The sequence below is a fragment of the Apaloderma vittatum genome, unplaced genomic scaffold (genome assembly GCF_000703405.1).
Source record: "Apaloderma vittatum isolate BGI_N311 unplaced genomic scaffold, ASM70340v1 scaffold743, whole genome shotgun sequence".
NCBI lineage: Eukaryota > Metazoa > Chordata > Aves > Trogoniformes > Trogonidae > Apaloderma > Apaloderma vittatum.
In genome coordinates this window covers 91,221-116,661 of record NW_009706200.1, presented here as the reverse complement: position 1 = coordinate 116,661, position 25,441 = coordinate 91,221, and the positions used below count along the sequence as shown (strand labels likewise).

General features: G+C 38.9%; 1 protein-coding gene across 1 annotated transcript in view; it reads left to right on the top strand.

Annotated features, from left to right (window-relative positions):
• LOC104271100 (receptor-type tyrosine-protein phosphatase mu-like) overlaps window positions 1-25,441 on the top strand; it is a gene marked incomplete at both ends in the record, with an annotated part of 126,851 nt that overhangs the window by 12,953 nt on the left and 88,457 nt on the right. Inside the window, one exon of the mRNA XM_009865679.1 lies at window positions 24,243-24,513. Coding sequence (XP_009863981.1) covers window positions 24,243-24,513 — 271 coding nt within the window. The remainder of the gene's footprint in view (window positions 1-24,242; window positions 24,514-25,441) is intronic.

Sequence of the window (25,441 nt, the reverse complement as noted above, 5' to 3'; positions counted from 1 at the left end):
ATGAATGTATGCACTTCTTTAACAGCTGGCTAAGCTATTTTGATTTTTAGAATGATTGTAATTTGCAAGGCCTCTTTTTTTAATTTAAGCTGATGGCTCTGTGGAAGTTGTGTAATATATGTCTTATTGTGAGTATTCTTTTTTTTTTCCAAGATACATGCATGTGTCAGTATAGGTTTAAAGAATTCGCATACCAAGCATAAAAATGCAAATATTTTTTATGTGAGGGCCCTTCAACATCTATTGAGAAACTCACTCTTTCAAAGCAGTATCATTTGTACCTTTTACTTCTCGAGGGCAAGTTGTCCTAAAGTTTAAAAGACCCTGGAGCCAGATTGTCTGCAGGTACACAGGTTGGTCAGTTCTGTATAGTTCATCTAAGGAACGCTAATTTATTGCAAAAAGCTGGCTCATACACAGAAATAAAGCATATAGTGCTCAGTGACTGCATGTGTTTACTGCTATTTGTATGTTCATCTGTGTTAGAGCTTCAGATTGTTTGCCACATCCCATTACAAAAGGCCCGTGTGACCTTCTCTGGAAAAGTTTTCCTGCAAGCTTTTAGCTTCAGCTGAGAGAAGCAAGTTTTCTTTGTTGCATAGATTTCCATTCAGTCTTGCCATGATAAAGGTTGAGTATTTCCACTTCTTTATTGCACTTATGTAATCAGCAAAATGCTGTCACCATACTGCCTTCCTCCTGCTATTCTGTTACACCTCCACCAAAAGCTTTAACAGTAAATATCCCAAAGGTTTTGGCCCAGATAACACCGGAACTCTGGGAGCAGCAGGCTGGGGAAAAGGAGCAAGAAGGATGAGAAAGAAGGCAAAAACATCCAGGCTCTACTCTGCTGCCTGGTCTTTCTCATATTACCCTACAGAATTTGGCTCAGCTGGATTTCCCCCACTAAACCCTTCTAATGAGTTAACAGCTCATTCAGCCACCTTTTCTGTTCTTACAGACACCACAGGCAGTTGGTACTTTCCTCTTCCAGCCTTACCAGAAAGAATAGGAGGGCCAAGCATGTGGGCTAGCAATGCCCTGTGGATGCAATACTTGGAATTTAGGATGCCAGAGTACTTCCTTCGCTGGGTACGTGGGATCAGTCAGCAGCACCTCAGGCTGCAAAGCCCAGACAGGATGAAAGGGAGTGAGACAACTGCAGCAGTTGCTAAGAGGTGTAATCTGAAAGTACCTTAAAGAAAGCGTACAGAAGGAAGCAAATAAACTTTGAATTATGTGAGTTGAAAGCTGAGTATGCTAGAGTGAAGGCAGTCTGTGTGCTCTCAATGCATCCCCTTTATCATCCATGTGCCCAGCTTCTTCAGCGTGCATGAATAAGAAAACTCTACTGGGAAAATAAAGCAAACATCTCTTTACTTGAAGTGCTTAATTTTAAAATGTACTTTTAATCTCTCTTCCTTGAAGAAGTAATGTATATTATAGTTCAGCCCAGAAGGCCATATTAAGTTATTAAGCATTTTGAAGTGCAGCTGAAAACTACCTTAGAAATTTCAAACTGCATGTTATCTAAAGTGATAAGCACTCCTCTCTACTGCTTCCGTCAGATAAACACTTCATGACGTATTCAGATTCCCCAGAGATTTACCTTTCTTATTGGCCTAATTCAGACCTTTAAAGGCACCCTGTAAATCCTGCATTCATTGTCACAAGCGGCATTAAGGCACATGGTCCCCAGAACAGGAACAACATGATTCGAAGAAAGATGCATGGTCCGCTCAAGTCCAGAGAGTGCTTCATTCTGTATATGGCTTAGCCATTTCAGTCATACTTACAGTATAATGATTTTTAAATGAATGACAGAGGACAGACTAATTACTACCTGCTGACTAGCAGTGGGAAGAAGTAGATTAAACTGAAGTGGTCAACTTTGAAATGCAGACTCCAATGTAATGCAGCAGTTCCCCACTAGAACCACCTTGCACTGCACGCAAAGCAGAGGTCACAGTTGCCTTCCCACCCCTGCCACATCTGTTGCCAGGCAGGAGGACATGTCTTAGGGCCTCATCTCTTGCCCTTAGCACGACTAGTTCCTTGAGGATTAGCCTTCTCCGTGTCTGGCCATCCCTTCTGCTTTGTCACTATGTCTGCTCACTTTCTCAAAGGCTGGCAGCAGGAGTTTGCGCTTCGTGTGCCATGGCAGTTAGAGCATGCAGTAACATTCACGCCTCCGTATGAAGAAACAGGATCATCTGAAGCTTGAGAGAGCTTTTGCAGGACCTACCAATCTGACAGACAGCCTTACAGGGAGATCACTGCCTACCTTTATTTTTGAAATTCACCATCTTCACAAAACACTCACATGGTTTGCAGGTCAGCAGATGAAATTGTTTCACCGGCAATCAAGAAATACAAGCCAAAGCCAGCAAGTTAGTTGGCTGTTTGGAAACCCATGGCAGTCATCGTTGGAACTCAGAAAGCAGCAGGGCTTCAAGCACTCTCAATATTAAAGTTTCATCTGAATATTAAAGTTTCATGATATTTTCCATAACCATGAAAAAAAAACATGAGACACCTGCTTTGCTGTTGTATGTCAGCCACAGGACCAGGCTTCAAAGTTGCTATCCACTTATCAGAGAAGAAGAGATATTGCTATCTCAGTGTGAGTTTCTGTGCTGCATGGGAAGAGTGCAGCATTAATTCCTATGCATGCATTATGGAGGCAGACATCAAGGATATTATTAGAAATTCAGGATAAATGAACAATTGAGTTTTGAAATGGGAAAATGCTGATTTGCGCAGTGAGAGACATGCTGATGTTCTGTGAGGGCAAAAACATAGCAACAGCACATGCAAATAAAAGCACTGCAATATCTGTATTTTTGACTGTGTCCTCTCACAATTCCTACCTAGCATGTTATGTAATGCTAGCATTTTATTGTAATTTTATTCTATTCCCAGTGACATTACACAGTAACACAGTAACGAGAAAAGAGAAAATTTCATGTCGACACAGCTGAGGAGAGAAATATCAAAACTGTACATTAGCTGGGAGAGATTTGGAAAGCTTCCCAATAAAATGAAAGGTAGACTTTGGCCTTTGAAGAGCTCACTGCTAAAACAGTCTCGATATTTGGTGGATTTATGATAAAGAAATGGTTATGTTGAGATAATGTTACTGTACATGTTCAAGTAGCATTACAAACTCACTAGTATTCTGAAATGTCATGTTCGAAATATAGCTTTTTGAAATACCATGAGACCACAAAATCTAAATAGTATGAAAGGAAGTTACTGTCCATTCTTTCATTTGCTTGCCATGAGCGTCTTTTCCATTGTTTAAGGGTCTGTAAACATAGAGGCTTGAATTGTATGCTGTAGGATCAGCTCTTCCCTGCAAACTGTATTTCCAAATCATAGTTTTACAGCCTGTAAGGCAGCCAGTAAACTTGTTTGAGGATGACTGATACAGAGGGATAGGGGTTTTTTTATTAATGCCCATAATTGTCACTTCTTTATAGCAACAAGTATAATTATTTACAGCAGACAGGTCAATTTCAGTTTCATTGAGGGAACAGTACAATAATTGCTTATGCTGTAAAGATGCTGTAATTCTTTTTTGTTATGCAGTAGAACTTGTACTTGGATTTTTACTGAGACTTGAGTTAGAATTTATAGTCCATGTTGCCTAAGCATGTGTGGTGCAGCTTCACGTGTCCTGCTGGCTTGTTCAGGAAATTCTTTGGTCCTTTTACTGTGACTTCTCACATAGACCCTGGGTAACAGGAGTATTGATTCTTGATTTCTTTAAGTGGTAATCTGTGTCACTGAGAACCCAGTACATAATTCTATGTGTCATTTAGCAATATCATTAATAAAAATTGATCTATGATAAATAAAGCAAGCTAGAGTAATTCCAAAATAAAAGAGAGAATAGAGTCTACCATATCTCTGAAGAGATTATTTTTCAGCTTCATAAATTACTTTCTCAGGTGTTTTGGTTATAATTAACACCTGAAGAATTTGCTGCACTGTTATGAGGCTCTGCTTTTCTTTTTTTTTCTTACCTTCCTTCTACAAGGTATCAAAATGTAATCATCTGCTTCTGGATGAGTTTAGGTGGTTCCTCAGTAATGAGGAGATTGATCATCCCACAGAGACAGTGAGAGGTAATATCCCATCTTCACCTCTGAGTGGTCCTCCGGAGTTGTAAAGAGAGGTTTTTCTCTCTCTCACCGAGTGTGTAGGGGGCTGAAGTTTATTTCTGGGCACTTGCCTTGAGAGAGAGGTATTTGATTTAGGGATCATAACAAAAGAATTATGGACATCGCTGGGAATTACTGCATTGCATGATTTTTAAAAGTGTACTTGTTCTATTTGTACCTCAATTCAGACCCAGAACAGTGAGAGTGCTCCTTAAAAATGTAAGAAAGAGATAATGTTGCCCTGTGTTCGCTCAAGTATGCCAGGGACTTGTTTTCATTCTACTGTGTGCTGTGGAGGGACTGAAGGGGGAGTATGTGAGGCAGTTACATTTCCCCAGGTGGTTGTTGAACAGGATTATGTGGGAATGTACTTACTGGAGACGTTTTAAAGTCATATTCTGACGATATGTATTGCAGTAGCTGTATGTTAGTTTGTAGCCACAGTGTGGAGTGACCCATTCTGAATTCCTGTACAGCTGTGGTTAGGAATTGTCAGGCACGTACAACCCACTGCAGTCTCCTAGAGCATTCACTGTTGATCTTACTGTGTATTATGCATGTGCGCTTCCCATATCCTTAATGCCAATGTGAAATTAGATATTTCACTGTGGCTTATCATCTCACCACCATGTTTTCCTGGAGATTTGCTATTTCTGCTCTCAAGTGCTGGATGCCAAAGAGAGATATCCCAAGTGAAAAGTATGGAGTCTCTTCTAGTGAATTTTCACCCATTTGACTAAATAAGCACTCAAGTCAGTCATGCAGGTCTTGTTGAAAGCCATAGCTGCTTGGGCCCTGTTAGTACTGAAGCCTTAACAGTGTGGCACACCAGTCTTTCTGTGTTGTAGCCATGTCATATGCTTTATATTTTTGTGGGTTTTGAGATTCCGTTGCTTTTCTCTACTTTTCTTTCATAAATGTTTAAATCAACAATATTTAAATGCGGTGGATCACAAAAGCTCTAAAACAGTGGCCTTACCCAGTTGTAAGTACGTGTTCATTGTGCTGTGTTGTGAAGTACTGAATTATCAACAGAGAGGTGATCCAGTACCCTCCTGCATATTTTGTTTATAGATAACAAACATAACACATTGTAACTTGTTTAACTGTTTACCTGTTTACTGTTAACCAGTTAAAGTGGATCCTACCTATAGCATTGGATTGGAATGCTGCACAGAAAATATTGAGTAGCCTTTTGGATTAACCTTCTACAGATAGAGTGAGGTGCAAAGTTTGCATTTTATGAGCTAATAACAAGGATGTATGTTGTAAGACAGAGGCTTATTTTTTGAAATAATGGAGGAGAGGAAAATGTGTATGATAGCGAATCATCAAAACATAGCATGACTGTGAAATAGGCAAATAGACTATACACAGCAGATGGGGTTTTCAGCAAAGGTGGCAAGCCGTAAATGCCATTGTACAACACGCTGGCAGGACCTCATGTGAGGTCCTGTGTCTCATTCTCATCTACGAAGAAATGCTAATTTACTTGCACCACGGCAGCACAGCATTATGGCATAAACCATCGGGGAACTGGCAAACCTGTGTTACGCATGGAGAGACTGAGAGAACTGGACTTGTTTCAGCTAGACAATTAAGGCCAAGAGAAGTCATGGTTGTAATCTAAAAATACATCAGAGGAATAAGGCTTCAGAGAGGAAGACGAACAATTTCAGTTCATAGAGCATGTAAGTAAACAGCTCAGATATAAAGTCTCTACCCAATGGTGAACTGAAGCTCTGAAACAAGTACAGATACAAAAGTCAGGAAGATGGTGCTGGATAAATTTACAGAAATTAGTATGAGATGCAGGAATGTGTGAGAGGTAACGTGTGCAGTAACATGGCACTGTGATACCAAAAGTTCCTCTTCAGTTTTTCTGTGCACTATAAGCCCCCAAAAAGCACAAGCTTTTGTCGAGATGCTCACACAGTCTAAGATCGTCTTCATGAGCAAGCCAAAAGTCAGTCTCATAACTGAGGTTACAACACAGAAGTAACGTGTACCATTCTAATTGTCTTTTCTGTAGATTCTTTGGCAGTGGTGCGTTTTTTTACTGCCATTGACCTTAGGATTTTTTCTTCTGGTACTGTGTTTTTTTGACCAAATTTGTATGAGCCCTTTATTCACTATCAGACTCTAAGATTCTAATACATAAATGTGTAGCAGGAGGACTGTGGTTTCCAGGACAAAGTAATTTGGGGGAATTCTTAACTCTCAGTATAAATCATAGAATCATACAATGGCCTAGGCTGGAAGGGACCGTAGAGATCATCTAGTCCAACCTCCCTGTCATCGGCAGGGACACCTCTCAACTAGATCATGATACTCAAGGCTCCATCTAGCTTGACCTTGAACACCTCCAGGGAGGGGGCAGCCACAACATCTCTGGGCAATTTATTCCAAAGTCTTGCTGCCCTCTCATTCCGTGTGTACTAAAGCATTTTGATAATGCATTGCATGCAAACAAGTGAATGCTTTTATATGATATTAAGTAATGTTAAAGAATAAAGAGAAATGCTATATGGAAAGAGGAATAAAAGCTATAGATATGCTGCGAGTGAAACACTGTCACTTCCCATACTGTATCCTGAGAGAATATTTATTTTGCTGAACATTAACATGAAAACTTTCTTTCTGTTACACTGTTCATTTAAGTAGAAAAGGAAATCGCTGGCATTTACAACAAGCATCATGACTCTGAAGCATTGCTAAGTAAAAGCTGATCTGCTCAACTGGATTACATTAAATGACATAAAGAAACATTAGACTCACTTACTGGGCTCTGCAACAGAAAGCAACAACTCTTTAGTTGTTGCTCAGCCTAAAACAGTCTCAGAGAGCGGTAAGATAGATGTCTGAGGCATTATAAAAATGTTGAAATCAGGGAGAAATTGCCATGGGAGAAACAGACGAGGGCAAACGACTTAACTGTGTTCTCACATCTAAACTGTTTTCAAGATTAGTCCTGTAGGGTAGTAGAAAAGCACAAGGCCTAAATCTCATCTGTATTTAACAGTTGTGCTAATCCTGAACTGTGCAGAATCTTTTATCTATGGCCAGGTTTCCTGTGGGAAGAGCTGCGCAGTGTTGTGCTGCCAAGATTTCTATGCCACCTAATCCTACCGGAGTTGTTCCCAGTGCAGGGAGGAGGAAGAGCTATACCTTCACTGACAGATTAGGAGGTCAGCCTTGTGTTTATCCTCAGAAATCTTGAGAAACTGGGGATGGTGCCACAAAAACTGAAGGGTTTTCTGTGTCTGCCTGCATCATTCTGCACTGCTGAGTGTCCTGTAGAGCCCTTTTGTAGAGAAGGAAGGATGAAAATGAGCACAGACAGTAATCTCTGTTTCCAAATTGCTGGACCAGGATCCACAGCATCTAAGTTGTGGAAAGAGAGGATAGCATTCAGAGATGAGAATTTTGTTGTGGTTATTTTTGCTGTGCTCCTGCTCTCTCACAGCAGAGTTGGAAGGAGAAAATGTGTCTGTGCCTTGGGTTACTTAAGTGATAACGCCAGGCTTTTCAGTTGCAACTGAAGCACAGGCAAGTGCAACTTTCCACCAGGTCACCCATGAAAACATATCATCTAGCAGAAAGAGAAAATGGACAAATGAGACAACATCTTAAACCACCACAGCAGCTCTGCTTGAGCTAGTCTCTCTGTGCTCCGTGTTGTATCCCCTGGTTAAATAGATTAAAAACTTCGTATTCTCTGTGAGAGCTTTAATGAGCAGTAAACAATTTTCAAGCTTGTTGAAATTTGCTCGTGTATTTATTCAGCTGCCTCAGCAAATATTTTTCTTTTTGTTCTTCATGCAAAGCAGCAACTTGCAGAGCATCCTTGAAAAGGGAAGAAAATAGGCAATCTCCTTCTCCTTATAAACCACTCAGTATATCTATTTGCTTAATTCCTCGGCCCAATTCAGTAGTGAGTTTCCAGTACATATCTTTGTAGAATATAGAAAAATCTCATTCTTTTAGTATTGACATTATGTCACAAGTCCACATGCTGATCTCCTGATCTAAATACTAATTCTTCATTTCTGTGTAATATCCAGGCTCCTGGATCATTTTGCATGGGCTTATTATTTTGTATTCATAAGTAAGAGCTGTGCAACTTGCCTAAGTTACGCATGTGAATGTTGTTATGTTTGCAGAGTGTCCACACCTCGTAGAGGCTCTCCCAAGTTTATATTCACAGCACCGCAGGAGTTTATGGTTCACTAGAGAATATTGAAGTAAAATATCGCTTACTTGTAATCAGTTTTTTGTAGTAGAAGTGATTTTTTTTTTATATATAATCCCTTGAAGATATTGCAGTGCATGTGCAGATCTTTATGTTGCAATTTAAAATCTATAAGCTAGATGTTTGTTTTTCTTACCTTTTGCAAAATGTGCATCCCTAGGAATTTGCAGCGAACAGAATGAAAACCACTGTTCTAGCATCTTATATAATAAACATAAATTGAGGGTTCAATACAGGAGAATGAGCAATAATGTATGTTATCATTTAAGTATGGATTTAGATCTTAGGAAATCTTCCTATTCTTCAAGAACATCACATTTTTTCTCAAAGTATTTTTTCATTATATATATACTTTATCTTTGTGTGGCTACTAATGTTCTTCAAGGTTATTGAGGAAGAAACCTGTAGTTTGCAAGTGCCCCTTGGAAATTAGTTAGGCAGGAAATTAGTTAGACAGGAAATTAGTTAGACAGGCTCCTGCATGGTCTGCCTTTTTTTCTGTTACTATTTTCCTTTTAATTCCAGTACAGTATTTTATCATATTATATTCAGCAACTCTAAATACTGTGTCCCCAGGTGGGACGTTACACTACTGTGTTCCCGTTTTCTTGGAAATCCAAGAGAACTGATCATTTAGATCTTGCTAGATCTATTCGCTACCTAATTTGTGAAGTCTGGGCAATAGCATTCTGTCATATTCTGTAATAAGAAGAGTAAGTAATTTATTTCTTCTTTGCACCATGGCTTATGTACTAGAAGGGAACCAGGTGGAATCTGATGTTTCAGGTACTGCCAATGACTTTTCTGCAGCTAAAAGTGTGATGTAATGAATCTTTCTATTCTAGTCAGAAACAGGCCTACAATTTGCGAGCAGTAGTGAGCTCTCTTTGAATATCAGAGAGTCAGGCGTACGCTTGCAGAAATGCTACTACTGATTCTGATAAGATGGGCTGTGTGATCTCACAGGTTGTAGCTTATTGGTTTGCATGTGTTCAGACTCCTAGAATTTCCTTTTTTTTCTTCCTCGTTGATCTGTATGTCAGTACCGTTGTGCATCAGTATATTCCTTCTCTGTGACAGATTGAAAACAAAGAATCAGTCAGCTCTGCCATGGCTTTCAGTTTTGAATATTTCCTTCAGATCCCCTCTAACTTTGTTCTTTTTTGGACTAAATTATTTTAGACAGTTTTGCTTCCTTTAATTTCTTTTAATCTGTGACAAGACTTCACTCCTCCTTCTATGCTTTCCAGCTGATTTATAAATTGGCCTTGGCAACTTGAAAACTGATGAGTTAAATGGTGTAATATTGGCTTATAAAAGCACCTCACTTGCTGTACTGAGATATTTTTATCTCATATTTATGAACTTATCATTTTTCTGTGTTCTTTTTAAAAAGAAATTAAGCAAAGAACATAAAGCTGATTAAGAAGCTTTGAAATGGTCTTCAGATTGTTCCAAATGTCATAAAATGTAAATTCATTGAAAGTATGTTTGCTGGCTTAGTACCAAAGTGTATTGCCATAGTTCCAGCAAAATTTGTTGAAATAGAAAACACTGTTAATAGAAAACAGAGTTCTTCAGACAATAAAAATCTTATTTTATACTGTAATGGCACATTTTAGCCTTCAGTAATAGGTAAGATTACTCAGTTCTTATGGTTCACTACTATGTCTAGGATTTTAAGGCTGTATTATTTGGTTGGACTAACTTTGGCTCACTGTTGTCCTTGTTTACAGTCTGGTCACATTCTGTTAAGTCTTTGGTAATTCATCTGACTCCACACTCAGGTAAATGGAGCAGAAGAACAGAAATGTGTTTATTAAGAAGCCTTCAAATAATTTATATTCTACTGCTGGTATTTTTTGAAAAATGTGACTTTCTAAGATTGTAGGACCACATCTGCTACAATTTGGCCCTGAGAAACTGCCAATCTGACTGAAGTAAGGGCTTTTAGAATCAACTGATAGTTCTTGCCTATTTTTATACCATGTAAGGTGATTATTTTGCATATTGTGTATGATATCTAATCTTTAATTATAATTGCTGTGTCCTTGTGCTTGTTACAAATTCCTAATTATTAAATTGCAAGGACATCAAAGAGAGAAATGCTCAGATAAAGAAATCTTTAAATTAGTTAAGTCAAAAAAATCAGCAGCAAAAAAACTTTCATCTTGACCTGATTTACCTAAAATTCTCTGCTTAATGTGAAGATTGATAACAGGTGGCCTTTTAGGGAGTGCTCAGCTTGAGTCTGATGTTCTAGTTGTTCTTTTATCATCCCAAAGCTCTGTAACTAAAGGATATTTTCACCCTGCCCTTTGTTCACAATGTGGGACTATAATTGAGTTAATATTTCTTGCCCAACCTTTCAGCTGTAATTAATATTTTATTATATCAGATTTTATCACTAAAGAGCCCAGCAGCAGGGCATGGAGCCACACACACGCACGCAAAAGCAATACTGACTTAATGATGCCAAGCAAGTTCCTTGTAATGAGTTATGGCTGAGAGAATACAAAATACATTCCTGGTACCCAGCTAATATTCCAAAGCAATTTAGGACTGATCTTATCTTGTTCAAACCAGGACAAAGAGAAATTAAAGTTACAAGAATGAAATATTCAACACTGTGTTATCATATCAAACATGTGCCTTCTAACAAAAATCATCTGTGCAAGACCAGCTATTATCTGTGTTCAGTACTGTATTTTATGAGCCAGAATGGTTTAGGTCCTACACTTTTTGTACCGAGTTGCACACTGTTCTCTGAGCTTTGCTAAGCATGATCACCACAGCATGTCAGATGTAAAAATCTAAGCATTTAAGTAGCCATGCCATTTGTTCTTTAAACTGAAATAAACCAAAAGGCCTTTCTTTCACTGCACTTTATACTGAAGGTGATTTTTTTTACTCTAAACTACTCTGATGGAAGGAAGGTGTTTTAAATACAAATTTTTGAAAGATAAGGGCAATATTATTATACAAATAACTGTAAACAAGATTCGATACTAATGTTTCCTAAACCTAGATAACTTGATGATAGGTAGTTTTCATTATAAAAGCCCCCTATAAAATTTGGGACAAACTGGAATTCCTGTTCCCGGCAGGATTTTACAGAAAACTCCCCACCCTTCTGCCTCTCCCTCTCTGCCTCTCCCTATTTTCCTCTGCCTCTCTCTCTCCTCACCTACCTCTCACCCTCTTCATCCTTCCCTCCCTGCTTTAAATGTGTGATTCCTGGGAAAAAAAAAACAAATTAAGATAGAGGTCACCAGCCGGATAGTGTAGAAGAAACTGTCTATTTGGTATGGTTTGTTAATTCTTTGATATCAGCAGAAATAGCCTCTTGAAATGTATCTCTGCAACATGTTCTTAAAAGTGTTTTTTTATTTATTTGTACCCAACAAAGTGGCCCAGATGATGAATAGGCCCATTTTCTCCAAGGGAGGGGATGTTGTATGAAGAGGGGCAAAGCCTATTCAGTTGACCAGGAGAGGAATCACAGGGTGCTGCTGGTTACTGAGAGGTGTAGTCTTACTGTTGTAGGAAGGATGGCCTAGAACATAGAGCACTGGGGCCCTGTGCAGATGTGAGCACAGTTTCGTTTCTGGTTTTGGTAAGGACAATCTGTGTAGCTTTCTGCAAATCGATATGCTCTCTCCATTCCTATCTCTAAAATCCAAATTAATGGAAATAACATTTACCTCTCTAAAGGAGAGGTAATGTATGGTTGTGAACAACCTCGCACAGGTGAGAAGTGTCGTAGTAAGCCAGTGTATGTATAGCTGATGGTCTGGAGATAATTTTTATTTTCTTTACTCACCTCTTTCATGATGCCCACCAGATTTCAGAACAATGACTTCGTGGAATATTTTGTGGGATTGTTATCCTCACAATCCATCCCTGGTTTTCAGTCATTTCAAAGCCATGTTGTGAGCAGGCTACAAAGGAAGTAGGAGGCATCCCCATTTTACACTGCTCTATAGTGAAGTCTGTCTCAAAGCCTTAGAGAATTTGAAACCTTAGGTTAGTTTACTTTAGACCAGCATCATTTAAGTTAGTGATGCTTCTGCTCTGGCTTTAAAGAGCATAAAGCCTTGTGGAGTGAGATCAATACTATCTAATGTCTAGAGGGACATAACCATTGCACTCAGTAGGAATTAAACCTGTTTGCTGGTAAAATTAAGATAGGAAGCAGTCCTTGGCTTGTGTGTGCTGTGTAACATATCCAAAATAAGAATTAAACTTTCTGAAGCATAACTAAGTTAAAGTTTACACCTGATTTTATCCTGGTTTTCTAAGAAAAAAAAGACTTACATATCGTACTGTTCACCTGTCTGTGTGTTCCTTCCTTCCCTCATTGTTATAGGACCCCTTGGAAATTTTCAGGCACATAGGAAATAGTTTAAATGTTGCATAAATAGTAAGTTTATCCCACATTTTGGAATCTCTGGATACAGAGAAAAGGCCCACATTAGCATTTATGCTGAAGGATAGGCTGTGTTAACATATGAACTAGTTAGTTCGTTTCATTCAGGGCATTAGTAGAAAGCTACAGTTCACATACCAGCAAGCCCATATGTTGCCCAGAAGCAGCCACAGCATGCGTTGCCTCTTTTCCAGCCAATATTTGGGAGATACTAAAAGGAGCTGAACACATTGAGAGTGGGAGCTGGATATCACAGACACCATGTGGAATATAGGTGAGATTACAGCATGTTCTTGAGTACGCATTCTGAACTTCTTACTGTAGAACTTGTGTCTTGGACTACTTATAAGGCTTTGAAACCTCTTCTAAGTGGCATTTAAAGAACCCACTACTGGATCAATGTAAATGGGATGGGTTTGTCCCATATTGTCCTGGTCTGAGCTGAACGGAAGTGATAACACGAGGTTTACAGTCCCTGCCAGGGATAGGCGTGCAGAAAGGCTCTTGCTTATATTTATTCCTATAGTGAATAAGCCACTGCTGGATCTTGTGTAACACGTTGGGGATGCAGGAAGTAAAAGGGGTCATAAGGAAGTAAAAGGTTGCACCTCTAGGAAGGAATAGACAGGGCAGATGACCAATAGGAGCGTTCCATTCCCTATACGTCATATTCAGTATAAATTTGAGGAATCACAAGGGTTAAGCGCTTCTTCTTCAATGGCTGTTGTTCAAGGAGGACTCTGTCCATTCTTTTGCCTTCTCCTTTCCTGAGTTCCCCAAAATCCAGCTCCTGTGTCAGTTCCCCTCTGCTGCTGAGCCTGGGGCTTCCCTGATGCCGCCTGCTGTGCGAAGTCAGTGAGAATTGCTATCAGGAGTGAGTCAGGATTGTTACTAGTTTGCATATATTTGTATATATTCCTTATTAGTACTAATATTGTTTTATTAGAGTTGGATTAGTTTTCCAATTTATAAGTGTCTCTGCTGTATTGCTTTTCCCTTCCCATTTGGGCAGGGAGAGGGGTTAGAGACCATCGGTTAGCATTTAGTGACCAGCCCAGCCCTAACCGTTGAGACATATACATGAAACAGATATCAGCAGAGAAAATCAGTTTGCCAAAAATATAGTAGTGACTTACTTATTAGAAAGATCATCGTAAGTGTAAAATGTTCTTGTAGCAATCATTCCTGGGGAAAAAAAAAATCTTCCCTCTCCTACTCTTCCAAAAGTATATTATATGATTTCATAACTGTAGAAAGTAGCTGACTTCATTACAAAATGCTTTGTTTAAAGTATATCTGTATTAAATGCACTTAATTTTTATTTTATCTTTCCTCCTATTACTTTTTCCCTCACTTCTTTTTTTTTTGAAGGTGATGGTACATCTCAACCTGTTTTCATTATATTATCTCTACTTTTTTTCCTTTTATTTTTTTCTTCTCTCTACCCTTTGTCGTCTTTTGTGTTCTTAAATGTTTAAATCTTTTTTTTCATTTTGTTTGCTCAGTTTTTCTTTCTCTTTTCACATGTACAGTTACTTACCTGCAAACTAAAACTATTTAAATGTGTTATTACAGTCTCTTCATCCCAAATGTTTCTTTTCCTACAAAAAAAATTAAATACACTGCCAAATCTCTGGTGCCCTCCTTAGCTTGTCACTTGACATCTGCCTTTAGTAGCTGTACCTAGATCTTGTTGATACAGTATGAAGCACATTAGGGGAGGCCTCTAATCAAAGATGCCTTTTGCTTGTCCAGGAAATACACAGTTAGTAGCTAGAGTTATGTGGTTATTTCTAAGTGTGGAGAGTTGCTCATAGATTGTCCCTCATCAGACTGATCATATCAGTATACAGTAGCAGTCAGACCCTTGGAGAGTTGAGTGGGAAAACTTTATTTCAGGATTAAGGAATGTTGGCGTAGGACAGTTGTGGAGACAGAGTTGCGTACTTGCCATCCTGTTTGTTGTAATTCTGACAGTGTCTTGCACTTGTATACCAATATGGTATCACTCCTAAGTGTTAGTTGGGCATCAGTATTTAAATAATTAAAAATAATTAACCATTGGGCTATATACCCAGGGAGAATATAAAACAATTTCATCAGTATTTATCAAGGAGTTGGGAAGGTTAAGAAACAGTTTTGATTCCCTTGCCAGTCAGCAAATCTCAGTTAAGAGAAGAGCAGTCTCTCGGGCCACGGTTATTGTTGGTGTTATGTCTAACTGCTTCTCATATATATATGTGGATCAAATTGTTCTTATCAAATTTAATTCACTGGTTTAATAGTAAACTAATACATGTTTTGAGTAAGGGTGGGTTAGCATGTGTATTGAATTTATTGAATTTTGCAAAGGATGTACTAGACAAAGTTAAAACTGCAGTCCATGAGCACACTGTAAGTTGTGAAGCAGAACAGAGATTATCTACTACTGCTTATGTGTTGGCAATCTCTTATTATCCTTCTAAACCAAAAACACTACAAGGTAGAATCCTTATAAGATGTTTTTTCTCTCTCTCTCCTTCTCTCTCTGATGTATTTACCAACAAACCAAGGTTACGTTTTCAGTCATCATTTATAAAAGCTGAATCTAAAGGCAAAAACATTTCACAAACATTTCGTGAATGGTACACGATTGCCTGCAATTACAAGGCTGGAGATCTGCTGGACATTCTCTGCCCCTGACACAGTGTGCTTAGGTTCTCTAAAACAGAGAATCCATGTACTAGGAAATAAGGCCAAATTTAAATACGTTGTGTCTTTAATCAGAACTAATTAGCACCCATCTGGCCACTGGAAGATGGAAGGAACATGTGCCGCTGTCTCCTTTTCCTTTCTTGAAGATTTTATTCTAAAAGCTTTTGCAGCCCAGGCTCTGCCGTCTCTCTGAAATCCTAGGGAGTCTAAACTTTGAAAAGAGAAATTTCTCAGTTCTTCTGTGTTTGGAAAAAACATTTAAATACATGAGGAGCTTATGGTGGCCATTGCTTCACTACCTTAGGGGGTCAGTTAGCTCAGTGGTTTGAGCATGGTGCTGACAACAATGACAACACCGAGGTCACGGGTTCGATTCCCGCTTGGTCCCCATGTGTTGCCAGGTCTAGTCGCGAGGTGGCGTCCCTGCCCAAAACAGGGAGGTTGGACTAGGTGATCTCTAAAGTCCCTTCCAGCCTATGCCATTCTATCATTCTATGATTCTACGATTCTGCAATTAAGATATTATGTGGCAAGTGTTTACATTCTGGAAGGAATTGGCGGCATTGTTATAACCCCCCTTGATGACTGTCCTTGGAGGAAAGAACAAGCAGAATATCGTTTAACTTTCAGTGACATAATGCTCCCCATATGAGAACTGTCAGGATTTCGTCTACAAATCCGTAAGAATGGCAAGGAGAGGTTTGCTTGGATGTATTTTTCCCAGAAAATCCCCTTTTTAAATACTGGCTTTTAAGTCTTTGAGACTGTCCATACAAAAGAGTTGGGCAGTCACAAAGCAGCTTAGGAGTTTTACATTAAATACCAGATACCATTCCCCAATGGACTTGGGTCTGTGAAGATAAAGCTTATTACAACACCTGAGAGTTTACATTTGGCAGTATCTCTAGGGGCTGAACCTAAGCTGTCTTATCTCCTCCTTTACAGCTGTTTAGGTATTTTTGCTTTGATTGATCTGAGAAATAGGGCTTATTGCATGACAGTGGAGGTTCTGTATAATATTAGTCCCTCTTGTTTTCAGTCCAGGTCTGATTCCCAAAGATATGTGGCTTTCTCCAATTTGACTTTTCCCATAGGCCATTTCATTTCATTCTCAGGTGCCAGTAGCAGTGTTGCCTGAAAATGAAGACAGACCCTGCCTTGGAGAATCTAAGGAGACTTTTCTCTTGACTTGCAAAGACAGTAAATAAAGTAGAATCATTCCAGTCAAGTTTCAACAAGCTAGTAGCACAAAGTATTTTCTTTTCTTAGTCCCTTTCCTACACTTCGGAAGCACCAACTGTCCTGCAGACTTAGAAACTGCCAAGACTGTGGCACTTTCATTTGCATAAAACCTCCTGACTTCAAGTAAAGATGTAAACAAAAAGTTACTGGGGTTTAAGACTCTTGTCACTACTAAAACCAAGGAAGTACACCTTTAACACTTCCATGTCAAGCACTTAAATGTGAACAGTTGCAAGAATTTTGGTTGCTTCTGCGTTACCAATATTATTTGCAACATGGCCTAGTTCACCTTTTTTTCCCACTTTTTAAATTAGATCTTATTATATTACTTTAACTATACTTGCATTGTGGTTGGCATTGGTAGAGCAACCTTAATGTGGAGCTTTTCTTTGGTCTATGTGGTTTTCTTTAAGTTCTGTATTTTCATTTCTGAACCTTATGGTCATGGAATCATAGGATCATTTCAGTTGGAAGAGACCTTTAAGGATCATTGAGTCCACTGTTAGGTGCCAAGTACACTGGCACCTAAGCACCATGTCCCTAAGCACCACATCTACACATCTATTGAACACTTCCCAGGATGATGACTCAAAAACTTCCCTGGGCAGCCCGTTCCAGTGCTTAACAACCATCCAATCAATTCCTCATCCACCAACCAGTCCATCCATCAAATCCGAATCTCTCTGCTATTTAGAGAGAACAATGTTGTGGAGAACCATGTCCAAGGCCTTACAGAAGTCCAGATAGATGACATCTGTAGCTCTTCCTTTGTCCACTCATGTTATCACTCCATCAAAGAAGGCCACTAAGTTGATCAGGCAGGACTTGCCCTTGGTGAAGCCATGCTGGCTGTCTCAAATCACCTTCCTGTCCTCCATGTGCCTTAGCAGAGTTTCTGGGAGAATGTGTTTCATGATCATCCCAGGCATAGAATTGAAGCTGACACATTGGTAGTTCCCAGGGTCCTCCCTTCTACCTTTTTTTTAAAATGGCTGCAATGTTCCCCTTTTTCAAGTCACCAGAGACTTCACCTGACTGCCATGACTTTTCAAGTATCGTGGAGAATGTCTTGGCAGCTACATTAGCTGATTCCCTCAGGACTCTGGGATGCACCTTGTCAGGTCCAATAGACGTATGTATGTTCAGGTTCCTCAGGTGATCAGAAACCTGATCTCAGTGCACCCACTTGAGAGGTGTGGGAAGAGAGGTTACTGGTGAAGACTGAGGCAAAATAGTTGTTGAGTAGTGTCTCAATACTCTTCCCAGGATACTTGTCCCTGCTTCTGCTCCCTGAGCAGGCAGTTTCCCGCAGGGTGCTGTTGAATAACTCCTTCAAGAGCTAGAAGTTTACTTTTGTAAAGTTCAGGGTCCTGACTTTACTCTTTGCCTGACCCATTTCGCTCAGGACTGTGAACTCCAGGAGCGTGTGATCACTGCAGCCCAGGCTACCTCCAGTCTCAACATCACCAATTAGCTCACTTGTGCTGGTCACCAGCAAGTCCAGTATCACATCTCTTCTCGTAGGGCTGTCTATTGCCTGTCTATAACTTAAGAAATTATCCTCCATGCATTCCAGGAGTCTCTTGGATTGCCTACAGCTCACCGTGCTACTGTTCCAGCAGATCTCAGAGTGCTTGAAGTCCCCTAGCAGTGCAAGACCCCATGAGTATGAAGACTCTGTAGCTGGAATAAGAAAGCTTCATCAGTAGCCTCTCCTTTATCGCATGGGCTGTAATAGACACCAACCGCAAGGTTCCTTTGTTGCCACGCTCTTCATTGTTGCCCATAAGCTTTTAACCTGCTCATGGCTATAATTCAGAGACAGCTCTTCACACTCTGTCCATTTGTTGATGTGAGGGCAATGCCGCCACCCCTGCTACCTTGCCTGTGCCTTCTGAGCAGTCTGTAGCCATCAGTAGCTGCAGTCCAGTCATGGGATTCATCCCACCAAGTTTCAGTAATGGCAACCAGATTGTAGTTTTCCAGCAGCACAGTGACTTCCAGCTCTTCCTGTTTGTTGCCCGTGCTGCATGCGTTGGTGTAGAGGCTGTCAGCCATGTCCACTTCTTGAAGGAACACCCCTTAGTTCCTGTTTGAAGCTTTGGATGCCAAACATGAACGAAACAACTGATATCTTTAAAAAGTTCTTATGACTTAAATGGCAGTACGATAGAAGAACTTCCAGTTTTCTGCACAAGTATTGGGAAAATCGTGAGGACACTGTAGACAGTTATGGTTTGAGCAAGTTCTTCACGGACAAAAAACTGAGATAACAAGATGGGCTTTGGGTTTCTTAATTTTGCCAGCTATTGGAACTTCAGTATTTTAGTTCAAGAATGTGTTCAAGTAGCATATAGATAAAGTAAGGCTATGGGAATACTGAAATAGAGGTCAATATGTAGATTAAAAGTTATTCTAATGTTTGAATCAGTTATCGTTAAAGTAAGCATGCAAGGAGAGATACAGAAATAGATCTATATAAAGTACCAGTTATATGTGTTTGTAATAAAGTGTGAGACTAGAAGTGACTTACTACAATGAGCAGAAAACTTCAGATTAGTCTCTACGATGTCACCATGCCAATCTGCAAAGACAGCCCAACAGTTTCCACAGCACTGTTAGTGGAGTTTAACAGCTTTGCAGGCTCAGGTCATCTCCTAGAAAGAAAGAAACTTTTCTCAAGGGTGATAAAAAACAAGGTCTTGAAGAGTTTTGAACAGTTGAAGCAGACCAGAGGGAATAAGAAACTTTTCTGTTCTCGTTTTACTGCTGGAGAACTGAGGCACAAAATATTTAACTGAATTGCCTAGGATCACATGCAACAGTTGTATTAAGACTAGTAAATAAATTCAGATAATCTTAGTCCAGATTCAGGCCCTTAGGTCATCTTTCTCTTGTAAAATAATTTTAAAAAATGCATTATGACTTCAGTTACTTGAAGCATCATGACTGTTTAAGAGAGAACAAACAGGGCTGACATTTCAATAATGAAGTAATCAAGATGGTTTCCCTTTGGTTTTTAGCTTTAGAATTATTTTTGGGGAGGTATAATTATAAATTCATAAATACTTAGATTGCACATGTTAAGGACTTCTATATTAAGAATCTGGAAGTCCATGCTTGTATCCAGTAGGACCTTCATGGAAAATGATTTTGTCACTTTGTATGAGACTTTGATTAACTAAAATTTGATTTACTGGATTCCAGTAATGTGGAATAATGTAGTGATTCAACAAGTTACTAAAACCCATCATTTTGTGTATTTAAGAATCAATGCACACTTGAGCTTTCTTTTGAATTATTTGAATTGTTTTGTTCTTTTGTCTAAATATTCTTAGCCTCTTTGATTACTGTGTTAATATATTTTATTTCTTCTTTCATGTCCTTTTTTTCAGTTGTCTGAAAAAAAATCAGTATATCTAGCAGACGTTGACAGACCATTTTAATTTAAGCAAATCATTTCAGTAAATATCTGAGAAGGCTAGTATGTCTAATTTCTCACCAAAATTACAGTCCTTCTTTTATTCAGTTCTGTATCTTTGCATAATCATTTAAATTTGAACCTATTTTGGAATTGTTAAAATAAGAAGTAGCTTAAAAATTGCATGAAATTATTATTTTCCTGGGCACCTTTTTTAATCCCCATATTTGAAATATTTGAATCCTAAGTTTAAAATGTGCTCCTTTCTTGATGAAGCAGTAAAATTCAATCTATATAAAAGAAGATTTTGCGTTCAGTTTCCAAGGCACTGGAATTCTATAGTATAACTGTCTAATGTGAATTAAAGTTAAATTACATTTCTTTTCTTCAGAAATATTAGTCAAAGTTCTACCAGTTAGGCTCTTGGCACCTTTCACTGTAGTGTAGTTTTTATTGTTTGTGTCATAGATAAGAAGACTTTATTCTCTGAAATGTAGAGGTGTGGAAAATGAATAATGCAACTTCAAGCATGCAGGAAATCTGACTAATACTTAAGAGGAATAATAGAGTCCTGGTGCAGTACTAGCTCAATTCACCAACCTTGAACCCTTTTCAAAGTAGGCAATTCAGCTGGCATGTTAAAGAAAGCAATTTTAATAGTAAGAATTAGAGAAGGCTTTTGGAATATAATTGTAATTGGGGTAATTTTGTAAAATTCATTAGCAAGATGGTCTCATTAGTACAAATGTAAAACGTATCACTCATGAAGTTCTGTCAGGTTTCTGTTGATGCAGGTGCTTACAATGTGTTAATTTACATCAGAAAAACAGCAGTGTGTGGAAATTGGGCAGCAGATTGGATTTACTTATTTTTCATTAGCACTTGGACTTTGATAAAGGGGAACAGAAAAGAGCTGCTTGACCTTTCGGTGCTTAAATTATTAAAGAGCAAATAGATTTGAGGTCTAGATGCTTGCAAATCTAATTTGTCTTGTGGAGTAAGGATGAAAAGGCATTTTGAGCTTGAAATTGCTCCAGTCAACTTAGTTCTTTCCTTAATGTATCTGAAGATGAATAGATGGTAGGCATTTAAAATGTAATATACAAGGAGCAGTGCATGTAGTATAACTAACATGAATTTGCCAGAGGAAAAGCAGCATTTTAACAACAGATTTGTTTCTAAAAAAACTACAATCTTTAGTTTTAATCACCAATCAAAAAATGAGAAGAATCTTCATTTCAACCAGTGCTGAAACAGGTCATATTATCTTGTGTAGTCTGAGATCCCTCTTATATTCAGTCCTGCTGCAATAAAAAACGGTAACACTATTCTCCTGAAGACAACAGCTGAATAACTTGGTTCACTATTCTTCATGCCTTGGGGAAACTGAGGGATTCTTATCTTTTTTCTAATATTAGGCAAGTGCATCCAGCTTCACTACCTTGCAAGAACAGTTGTTTACATCACCTGCTACTTTTTTTTCCGATACTCTATTTAAATTTGCAAACAGTATTTATTTTAGATTCATTGTAAATTAATAGTTAGAGGAGGCAACACGCACTCTCAAAAGTAGCTTGGAATCTCAATTCTAAGCAACTGTGTTTTGTTCCAGAAAATTAATGGCTAAAATCATGTCAAACATTGAGTTGGAAGAGAAGAAACAAGATTGTAATGTAGATATTTCATGGCTAGTTTTTATGGATCAATGCTCATAGGATCGAAGAAAGGTTCCCATGTATTGACCTTCATTTACTACTCAGCATGGAATTAATCAACTAATAAAAATCTTTCTGCCAGATGTGTAGACTTCGTTGCACCGAGGTGCGACATGTACAGGCAGTGGTCTTCAAGTGGGCACTCAAAACACTTGTCTCCCTGGCTTTACCAAACTTCCACGTGGTTAGATTTCTGTGTTGGAATCAGCATAAAATAAAACATCTAGATTTAGGAGTCCACTTGTAGGTGTCTACATGGGAGCTGAGTATTTAGTTATTATAGTCAGCGAAGCCTTGAAAGCAACGAAGTTGACCCAAAAGTAGACACCTCCTCTCTGATTATATCTTTAAGATCTATTGCCTCTACCAAGTAGCTCTCCAATGACTCTGGGAGTTTACGGATGGATAGGTATCTTCACGAAGACACTAAATTTAAGTGTCTCAGCATTAAACTAAATCTCCACTGTGGTTAAAGTCTAAATCAGGCAGAAGAAGAAGCATTAAGCATTCTCAGTGTTAACTTTCTGGGCATGTTCTATGAGCATAGGAAGTGCAGAAGAGCATAGGGCTTGAAAACATAGTGAACGCCATCTGTTGTACATGAGCAGTAAGGCTTTTCACCAAAAGCCAGTAAGATGGCCAAGAGAACTGGCATTCTTCTGCCTCTTGGCAGTGTTCAGCTATGAAGGCTCTGCGGACCTAGCATCGTCATTATAGAATTATGAAGTCATAGAATGACTTTTAAGATCCTCTAGTCCACCATCCCTGCTGTGGGCAGGAACCTCTTTCACTAGATCAAAGCCCCATCCAACCTGACCTCGAGGAGTTCCACTGATGGAGTATCATTCATGCACACAGCATTTTCTGAACATGCAAAGGCAGCTCAGGCACAGAAGCAGGACATGAGTCGGGTTGTGCCAGCTTGGTAAGGCTCCAGGGAGTGCGGCAGCTGGAGTGCTCCGCATCAACACTCAAAGCAACTTGAATCTTGCAGAGCTGCAGCAGGTGCAGGAGCTCACTGACTGTGAGCTGACTGGGTGATTTCTAAACCAGATTTGGCCTCAGCAGGGGAGTAACCGTAGCTGTGCAGTGATAGCAGTAAGCCAGTAAGCCCTGTTGGGTCTAGACCGAGGCCTGCACATGCCCAGCCCAAATGCCCCTGTACTTTGGGCAGAGTCTTCTGTAAACATGAACATCTTCCTGTGGATGACAGCATGGGGGCAATGCGTCAGAAGACTGTGTGGCTGGTTCTTCTTTAAGAAACATACCTTACTCAGAGATTGCTGCCTTTTATGAATTATCAGTTTCAAAGGTCATAAATTGTTACTATCTGTAGGTGATGTGAAAAAGCATGGACATATTTCTGCTTTAACATCAATTACCTGTACTGACTTGCTTACTGGAATTCAAGATACCAGGAGACAAATAATGATTAAGAATCACTGGTCCCCAGTGAAGCAATAAACTTGCAAACTAGTCCTCTTTAGAGACATGGTCTTCCCGCTTCATAAATTTGAAAGCACTGACTCAGGCTTTTACAGCAACTGCGAGGCTATAATGAATACACTGTTTGCATATGCAGCAGAAATCACAATTTTTCTGTTCCTGCTTGAATGTCCACAGCACCTTTACAGTGGAGATGGATGGACTGATCCCTGTAAGTCCCAGTACAGCAAAGAATGCAAGTGCAAACTGAATTGCTTTGCAGAATGCAGAAACACTTTAAAACATCGTTAGCTCTAAGATGCGTAGAATTGTTTTGCTGATGGAGAACAACTTCCATCAAAAAGTGTTTCATTCTTGCTCAGCAGCAGTTCATATGCCACCAAAGTTTTAAAATACTAGAATTTACTCTATGTGTGCTTTTATAAATAATTAGAATATCAGTGGTTAAGTAAATACTATTACCTGTCTCTTTGTAATTTATTTCTTCATTTTTATTTTACCACTCTTCATTCTTTTAAGACAGGATAGAGAATGGAATCTATAGATTTACAGGTACTTCTGTGAACAAAATAATACTTAATTCTTAATTTTAGCACTAATCAAGCAAGCTTTTTCTGTACAAGAGTTTGAAAAAGAAAGTGTTTTTATGCATTTGCTAAATGAAAAGCTATGGTGTGTATTGCTAATTTTGATTTTTCAAAGAGAAATTTATTTGAAAGAAATTAATTCTTATATCTGAATCTCAAAATGACATTTTTTCCCCATGTCCTTTTAACAATTCTTTTCTTCCATAAAAACTGGTATGCTGTTATGGTTTCAGAATGAGTTGACTGCCCAAGTCTTAAAGAAGTATTGTGTTTTCTTTCTACGCTCTCAGTGTCTATCAAATAGTTGTTGAAGAACGCCCAAGGAGGACCAAAAAGACATCTGAAATCCTGAAGTGCTACCCAGTGCCCATTCATTTCCAGAATGCCTCGCTTCTGAATTCCCAGTACTACTTTGCTGCAGAGTTTCCAGCCAATGGTTTACGAGCTGCTCAGCCTTTTACTATTGGTGATAACAAAACATATAGTGGTTTCTGGAACACTCCTCTTCTTCCTCATAAGAGCTACAGTATCTATTTTCAAGCTGCCAGCAGAGCCAATGGGGTAAGTCTTAGGACAGGAATGTTTTTATATCATGTTTCTGAGCAAACCAATGATTGGCACCACCTAGCAAGATGCTCAATTTAGTTGCTAATGAAAAAAAATTAACTGTGAAATTTAACACACTCATTTTAAAAAATAACGTTTTCCAAACACAATATTGCTTACTGATTAAAGGTTACAGGAAGGAGGGGAAAATTGCACATGTTGTAAATAGTGAGCAGGCAAAGTAACATGTTACCATTTTGTCTTATTATCTAAAAGCTGTCCAATGAGTGTGTTTGGCTGTTATGGTTCTGGGGTTTTTGTGGGGTTTTTTCTTGCTTTAAAGAGGAGAGTGATGTGATTCCTTTTGTTAAGTTTAAGCCAAACTTGACTGTTGGTTTTAGCACATCTGTCTAGCCTGTCCGGTCTCATTACCTTAGTTTTTAACATCTTGAACTCCCATTTTCTCATTTGGTTGCCCTGGCTGAATTAGAAATCACTTGTTTTGTCCCCTTTCTGCAAACAGTAGAAGAAAAATAAGTAGATGGACATGAAATGAAAAGTGTGTAAAAAGGTCTTTGCAGATCATGTTTCATCGGACTAATTCTTCCTGGAATTGTTTTTCATTTCCTGGACAGACCTACCCAGAGCCCTTCAGTTCTTGATAAGCCTTGGCTGTCTGCACTGACAGCCTGGAAATGTTTTCTGCCTGTAAGCATAATGGTCCCTCTTTCACAGCGCACTGACAGTGCAGAAATGTGAAACACCATCGATTATTTTTTCTTTGTAAAATGTTGCCTCAAACTGTACTATCTGTAAGACAGAAAAATCTCCCAAGGTCATTATGTTGCCAAAGTAAAAAAAAAAAAAGCTGAATAATTCCTTGTGCTCTTGTGAATATCTTTCACATATTTCCTGTTTTAGAGGAATCTTAAGCGAAATGTTT